The sequence below is a fragment of the Astatotilapia calliptera genome, chromosome 12, assembly GCF_900246225.1.
Source record: "Astatotilapia calliptera chromosome 12, fAstCal1.2, whole genome shotgun sequence".
Taxonomy (NCBI): Eukaryota; Metazoa; Chordata; class Actinopteri; order Cichliformes; family Cichlidae; genus Astatotilapia; species Astatotilapia calliptera.
In genome coordinates, this window is record NC_039313.1 from 35,606,994 (window position 1) to 35,615,658 (window position 8,665).

General features: G+C 41.2%; 1 protein-coding gene across 1 annotated transcript; it reads right to left on the reverse strand.

Moving 5' to 3' along the window:
* Positions 1 to 1,689: 1,689 nt before the first annotated feature.
* Positions 1,690 to 5,381, reverse strand: LOC113033533 (granzyme K-like). Its single transcript, XM_026187427.1, has 5 exons — positions 5,251 to 5,381; positions 4,247 to 4,391; positions 2,898 to 3,033; positions 2,022 to 2,291; positions 1,690 to 1,925 (listed from the first exon to the last, which is right to left on the reverse strand). Exons 1-5 carry the CDS (start codon positions 5,312 to 5,314, stop codon positions 1,773 to 1,775), a joined length of 768 nt encoding a protein of 255 aa, XP_026043212.1. The 5' UTR covers positions 5,315 to 5,381; the 3' UTR covers positions 1,690 to 1,772.
* Between the last annotated feature and the right edge of the window lie 3,284 nt (positions 5,382 to 8,665).

The following is an 8,665-nucleotide window of genomic DNA, read 5'->3' on the forward strand; positions in this document are numbered from 1 at the left end:
AAGAGGCCATGGAAAAAGACTTTTGGACTGCCTCGAAGGGTTCTGGCAAACCATCAGGGAACTCGAGAGGGGAAAGCAGTGATATATCTGCACTGTGTATAGTGTGAGTGGAGCGCTGATCATTTGAACTGAGGATATTGCATGCTGGTGGAAGGAGTATTTCGAGGACTTCCTTAATCCCAGTGACATGTCTTTTGTAGAGGAAGCAGAGTCTGAAGATGAGGAGAAAGACTTGCCCATCACTGGGGGTGAGGGCACTGAGGAAGTTAAACAAGTCCTTGGTGGCAGACTTCTCCAACACATCCACTCTAATGCTGCTATTGATCATCTACACCCACGGTGTGGGACGGAGAGATTTCGCAGGTCTTTCCTCCCCACTGTTGTCAGACTCCACAACAAAGACTCCAACTGATCAAACACACACATCCACACATGTGCAATAACACGAAGTGCAATATTCCTTTCTGGCATCGTTGTATTTTTACTCAGTTGTATACAGAATTTGTATTCTATTTTTATCCTATTGTATATTTTATTCTATTTTATTCTACTGTATATAGTATTTTATTTTATTCTATTCTGTACAGTTGCATACTGTAGTTATGTTTCTGTTTCAATCTTTCCTATGTATACACCATGTATATTAGTTCACTCACACACATGTATACATATATATTGGTTTTTATTTATTTCCCCCCCTCATTGTATATTGTTTTCCCTTCTTTACTTTTGCACCTTGTGGCCCAGCTACCCACTTTCACTTTGCAAGAAACTGCACAATGACAATAAAACTCTCTAAGCATTTTAACAATGACATTTGAAAGGTACAGTTTGAAACTGCAGTGCAAACAAATAAAGAAAAAGAGAAGGAATTGTGTCTTTATTTATTCATGCCTCCAGCTTTATTAGAAAGTAAAAAAGTAGCAAGTATATCAAGCACACAGTCATAATGTGAAATGGAACAAATAAGAATGTAAAGAATGTCTTTTTCAAAAAAACTGTCCACAAGCCTCATTTTCAGTTGGTTGTATAAGATGTGTTGAATCTGTTTGACAGTCTGAATATCTCACTTTTTTATTTTCAATTTCAATTATATTAAATTAAATTTTATTCAAACATCACCAAATCACAGCAACAGTCACCTCAAGGTGCTTTATATTGTAAAGTAGACCCTACAATAAAACAGTAGGATATAATACAATAATATTTTACGTTCATTGGTTTTGTATATACATAAAAAATGCTTCTCCCTGGTTTTACTGCAACAACCAGGAACACTTATGTTTGGGAATTCTTTAATTTATTTGAAAAAATTATTATTAGAAATAACCCTGTTTCTGTACAGTTTGTATGGTGAAAGAGGGTAAAATGCCAAACTGTGTTTCCAATTGTGTATGCAGCAGACTAGCCAAGTGCAGAATCTATAAAAAAAAGTGCAGCAAGCTAGCAGAAACTAAGCTATCATAAAATTTAAAAGGAGCAATGAAATTATAAACCGGATAACGGTCTACAGCAGGGGTGTCGAACTCCAAGCCTCGAGGGCCGGTGTCCCGCAGGTCTTAAATCTCACCCTGGGTCAACACACCTGAATCAAATGATGAGTTCATTACCAGTACCTTTCATAAGAACTTCAAAACATGTTGAGGAGGTAATTAAGGCATTTAAATCAGCTGTGATGGATCAAGGACACATCTAAAACCTGCAGGACAGCGGCCCTCGAGGCCTGGAGTTTGACACCTGTGAAATCAAATCATGCTGGTGGTTTCACACATTTAGAATAACTTCATCGTGGTTTTGATCCAGTACAGCTGTCTCCCTGAGATAAACGAGTAGACTCCAGGTTTTTTAATGACACCACAATCCTCTCCAAAAGAAGTGACTCCAACCAGCGCTCCATCGCACAACAGCGGCCCTCCTGAATCCCCCTGCAGCAAGAACAAACACATGACAGTGTTTCAGGTGTTGAGCTGAATGAACATTTACCTCAAACAAGGAAAAATACATGTATTCTTCATACGTACCTGACAGGTATCAGCAACGTTTGTACCATCTGAACCAGCACATATCATGTCATCAGTGATAACAGGGTCGTGGTTGTAATAATCACGAGAGTTGCACGTCTGCCTGTCGACCACAGTCACATTGACAGACTTGAGGACGTCTGATGGTTGTTTTGTTTCAGTTACTCCCCATCCGGCCACCAGACACCTGCTGCCAGCTGCCGGGTCTCTCACAGTGTTGCCAAACTCGAGCCACTGCACTTCCCTGGTTTTCCTCACCGGTTCTTTAAGCTGAAAAAAAGTTAAAAAGAATCTCAGATATTGGTGATGAATCTCTCCACATTAACTACATTAAATAAACAGATATTTGCTAAAGAGTTGTAGCACCACTCATTTATTTCTAATATTTTGCTTGGAAAATATGAAGTATGTGCAGTGCTGAGTTGAAACATGTCTATAAAGACATGGAAATACATTTTATATTTTAAAAAATGAAACTAAGTTTTAGTTAAGTGAGCAAAACCTGAGTTGGCTGTAGGAGGTACAGCAGGTTATCTACTAATCGGATGGTTTGGTGTTTGATCCCTGGTCTCTCCAGTCTGCATGTCAGAAATCCTTTGGCAAGATACTGAACCCCACGATGCTCTCTGATGCTACGTTAGAGTGTGAGTGTGTGTCAATGTTAGATAGAAAGCACTTAAGCACAGAAAGATGTGTTCGGGTGAATAAGCCATGTTGTGTAACGCTCTGAGTGCTCAGGTAGAGTAGAAAGGTGCTAAATAAGAAGCAGTGCATTTACATCGTTTGTATCGGTTGTGGGCAAAAGACCTGCAACTGACAAATAAAGGCTATCTCATCATCTCATCATCATCATCAGACCCTGATATATCACCTTACCTTCAGCAACATGAGGTCATTGTCGTGCTTTGCACAACAGTAGCCAGGATGAGGAAAACTTTTCTCGACGACTCGGAGTTGCTTGGAATGTTCGTTTTTCGTTCTGGAGTGGGCTCCCAGCATCACCCAGTAACTCCTGCAAAAGAAAAAACACAATCTGGTGATGAAGGTTTACATATTTAAAAGGTTAACAGGTCAGCGGCTTCTAAAACAGTCATCATAGTTCCTTATTATTGTGTATTACTACATATGGCTGGGTTATAGCTGTTACTGAGCTTTGGGTGAATCTGCGTTATTTTCTCTTTTTAAGCTGAATGAAGAAATTTAAATGTACAGAAAATGTTTTAGATGAAGAAATGTATCAAATGTTTGATGTGTATGTAGCTGTGGCTTCTGTGTTATTTTAAGTGAGTGCAACACTTCTTTCCCCCGCAACAAACATGGAAGGAAAAAAAATGAAGATGAACTTTTGCGAGACCTCCTTTGTGGCCCATCCTATCCCAGAATTCATAGCGCAGCCCAGCCAATTCCAGTTTCCAACAATGGTGGCAGCTGCTTAGTTTTAATATTATTCTTTCTGGGTCACAAAATAAAATTTTAAGATATCAGGCAAAAATGTAGCTGTGTAAACTTCAAATATCTGATTGGTTTATCAAGACATCACATATTTGTAAAAAGTGCTCCGATGTTTTCGTAGTCGTCTGTTACCCACCCGCTGCGCTCGATAGCTGACTGGGAGGTCGAGGCCACAAGAGACGGCGAGAATACCGCACTCCCGGCACACTGTGCCTCGACCTCCCTGTCAGCTTCCTTCTGGCGGCCTCCGAAAGATGTGGCCTAAGATTTTGAGAGATCCCGAGATCTCACAAAAGTAACTCAGGATCTCGCAAAATTTTATTTTCATTTATTTTCCTCCCATGTCCCTCACAGGGCTCCGTACTTTCCTTGTTATTCCATCACAAATAACATTTTCTAGAACACCTCTGTAAAACAAATAAATCTATGAACAAGAATTCAACTTTAAATATTCTTTATATTCATTCTCTCCATTAAAATTTATGAGCTTTGCATGCATAATTATAGCAGTGTGTATTATTTTGACTGTGGAAGAGAAGCAGCTGAGCTTCTCTCCAATGACTGGATGGATGACCATTTCTCTAAAGAAGAGGCCAGTCATGGCTTACAGAAAGCACATTCCTGCTGCTCTGGCCCTGATCTCATTCTTTCAGTAACTACCCAGAGCTCGTGACCACAGGTGAGGGCAGTGACCTCTGGGTAGTTACTGAAGGAATAATAGTCATTGAAAATAAATACTGCATTATTTTTAAAATAAGGTCTCAGATTCTTACCCAGTGCAGTGAGCAGCTGTCAGCACCCACTGTGGATGGATTAATGTCCCTCCACACCAAGAATTAGTCACACTTCTCACATAAGCCATGAAAGGCAGTGAGTGTGGCTCGACTTCTTTCCCATTAATAATCTCAGAACCACGACCTGAAACAGAAACAAAATATCAGGACACATAAATCAGCTGATGAGTGAAATGGACTGGTTCTTAAAATGTCAATAAGTAAATGAAATTACAGTGGAAATTACAGAGCACCCAGAGAGCTGCCCAGCCAGGCAAGATAAACTTTACTTGTCAGGATGAGACTTCTACCCCGTCTCTGTCAGTCCCTGCATCCCTAAATGTCTCCAGTTGTCCGGAGTTCTCTCCGTCTGTCTCCTTGGTGCATTTAAACCCCTGTTCCTCCCTGTCCTTGTCCTCGTCGTCTGTTGTCTTCGTCTCCGTTATCAGTCATCATAATTTTACCCTCTCTGTGCAAGTCTGCAAATTTCTTTATTAAATCATAAGATTCTTAAATCCATCAAGTCTCTCTGTGCCTGGGTCCTCATCACAGAACATGACATCACTGCTTTGTGCATTTTAACACAATTTAATCCCACATTTGTGAAAGAAAAGAAAAACACGTTTTTAAAGTCTGTAACAAAACCATCAAATCTGATCAAGGTTATTTAAATGGATTGGAATAAAAAAAATACATATCCTAACCTTAATTACTGCGGGAGAATAATGAATGATGCTCATAGTGAGTAAAAAGTAAACTGAGTGCATTTTTTGGACAGAGATTCATTGTTAATGTATATGTATAATATAATACAGATACATAAAAAAAATACACTCCAATAACAGAAGAGTCCTTGAAATGTACAAAATCTATCTATACTTTTGGTGTTAAAATATTACATCTCAACCATGTACTATATGGTTTTTATATTTTTATTGTGTCACACAAACAGCAAATATTGTCCAAAAGTAGTAAGTAAAAACTGAGTGGAAAACATCACTCACCTGGCTGGATGATGAAGAGGAGCACACATGAGATGAGAAGACTGAAATTCTTCAGGCAGGACATTTCTTCTTCTTCCCTCTCTTTGATCAGACGCTGAATGCACTGAAACTCACTGTGATGCTCAGCTTTATATGTTCAGCTCATAGGATGTGGTCTGACCGTGGAAACGAATGAGTCAGCAAAACAACACACATAAACTCAAACCTTCAAATCTATGGTCAGGAGTATCAGTAATATCTACACTCCCCCCTCACAACATATGCGTTTAATTTGTGAAATATACTTGGATACTTATAACTATAACTTATTTATTCAAATTGCAGGAATGTCTTAAAGACATAAAGACTTGGATGGCCACTAATGTCACGGTGAGTAGGATGAGCCGTGTGGAGAAAAATGAAGGAGGATCCAAATGCAGGCACGCGTGGAGGAGGTTTATTGTAAATATAAAACACAAGTAGAAAACAGCAAATAGAACTAAAGCTAAACTATACTGGGAACAACTAAACATGAACACGAACAAGGGTGAGCATAGGCACATGAAGGTTGAGAGCAGGGACACACACACACACACACACACACACACACACACACACACACACACACACACACACACACACACACACACACACACACACACACACACACACACACACACACACACACACACACAGTTGATTTACGGGAGACTAACAAATGGACCAGCAACTAGAACCTGAGGAGACACGACTTAAATACACACAGGAGAACACGAGGAAATTGAACACAGCTGGAAGTGATTGATGAGACGAGACAAGAGAGGCAACACTGAATACACTCACATGAGACACGGACCTACACAATAAAACAGGAAACAAGAAACAACTACACAAAGACGCAGACCAGACACAGAGACACAAAACCTAAGAACTAATCCCTTAACACAAATAAACAAAAACATAGAATTCTAATAAAAAATCAACAAAGCACAAGAGTTAGAATATAACCCAAAATACAAAATGAAACCAAAACATGAGAACTCAAAATACTGGGTCAAAATGACCCAGAACCGTGACAACTAATTTTCTGCTTCAGCTAATCCAAAATGCTGCAGCAAGAGTCCTGACAGGGACTAGAAAGAGAGAGCAGATTTCTCCTGTTTTGGCTTCCTGTTAAATCCAGAATTCAAAATCCTGCTCCTCACATACAAGGTCTTAAATAATCAGGCCCCATCTGATCTTAATGACCTTGTAGTACCATATCACCCTATTAGAGCACTTTGCTCTCGCTCTGCAGGCCTACTTGTTGTTCCTAGAGTATTTAAAAGTAGAATGGGAGGCAGAGCCTTCAGTTTTCAGGCCCCTCTTCTGTGGAACCAGCTTCCAGTTTGGATTCAGGAGACAGACACTATCTCTACTTTCAAGATTAGGCTTAAAACTTTCCTTTTTGCTAAAGCATATAGTTAGGGCTGGACCAGGTGACCCTGAATCCTCCCTTAGTTATGCTGCAATAGACGTAGGCTGCCGGGGGATTCCCATGATGCATTGAGTTTTTCCTTTCCAGTCACCTTTCTCACTCACTATGTGTTAACAGACCTCTCTGCATTGAATCATATCTGTTATTAACCTCTGTCTCTCTTCCACAGCATGTCTTTATCCTGTCTTCCTTCTCTCACCCCAACCGGTCGCAGCAGATGGCCCCGCCCCTCCCTGAGCCTGGTTCTGCTGGAGGTTTCTTCCTGTTAAAAGGGAGTTTTTCCTTCCCACTGGGTCGGAAGAATAGACAGGAGGACAGTGGGAATTGCGAACCTGGGCATCTGATCGCTGTTTGTCCCGCACTTCGGAGGAAGCAGCAGCGCAAAGGATCTGAAAGTCCAGCAGGCGTAGGTCTTATTAAGGTTATGTCTCCACCTGAAATGCTTCTCACTTGTGATCTAAATGCTGGAATAGAGTCTTAAAGTTTTAAACCGTTCATCACCAAAGTATATATTGGATTGTGTGGGTCCCCTGCCGAAGACTAAATCCGGACACCAATACATACTTATAGTGATGTGTTCAGCAACAAGATTTCTGGAAGCAATTCCATTACGTATACTGAAAGCTAAAATGGTGAAAAAGGCACTAATCAAGTTTTTCACTACCTTCGGGCTCCCAAAGATTATTCAAACAGACCAAGGAACCAATTTTACTTCAAAGGTGTTTGTACAGGTTGTTGATGAGTTGCAGATAAAACATGTAAAATCCAGTCCATACTACCCGGAGAGTCAGGGTGCCTTGGCAAGATTTGATCAAACCTTTAAAACTATGCTGCACAAGAGAGTCGGGTGTTGGTTTGCCATTATTACTGTTTGCCATCAAGGAGGCCACTCAGGAATCCTTGGGGTCCAGCACCACGGATCTGGTGTTTGGACATGTGGTCCGTAGTCCCCTCTGGCTTCTGAAGGAGAATTGGTTGTCAGAGACTTCTGAAAGTCAACATAATGTCCTTGATTATGTTAGCAGACTCTGGGAAATGCTCCACCTTGCATGTCAGTTAGCTCGGGAAAACCTGACGCATGCAAAGAGTACCTCACCTTGTAATGAACAACATGTTGATGTCGTAACAAGACATGGAGCCAGTGCCAAGACAGATGCAACTGTTGTTGTGATTTGGTGCTATATAATACAATTGAACTGAAATCAATTTTAATTAAACATACTGCTCAAAAAAACTGTAAGTAAAAGTTTGAAGAGTCTGACATTCTGATACCTGATGGCTCCTAAGACCGTCAGTTACTCACCACCAAACTGGTCATGCAAAATCATTTTACAGGCAACGTTCTTCACGGCTTTTTCAGATCCTTTCACTTTTGTCACATGTGCTCAGGGTAAACCTGCTCTCATCTGTGAAAAACACGACGCAGTACTAAACGGCCTGTATTTGTACAGTGCTTTACTAGTCCCTAAGGACCCCAAAGGGCTTTACACGTTCAGTCATTCACACACATGATGGCAGCTACATTGTAGCCACAGCCACCCTGGGGCGCACTGACAGAGGCGAGGCTGCCGGACACTGGCGCCACCGGGCCCTCTGACCACCACCAGTAGGCAACGGGTGAAGTGTCTTGCCCAAGGACACTCCCAACTCTTGAGCCACGATTGCGGTGGACCTGCTATTTCTGATATTATATGTTTATGTTTCCACAGGACCCAGCAGTAAGGACAGAGCCCACTAGAGGATGCCGGGGCCTTAGGCCACCCTCATCAAGTCTTTTACTGAACATTTGGTCAAAGACACTCACATCAGTGTCTTGCTGGAGGTCATTTGGTAGCTCGGGCAGTGCTCAGCCTGTTCCTCATGGCAGAAAAGAGCAGATACTGGTCCTGCTGAATGTTTAAAGACCTTCTACAACCCTGTCTAGCTCTTCTAAAATAACTACCTGGCCTACCTGTGCAA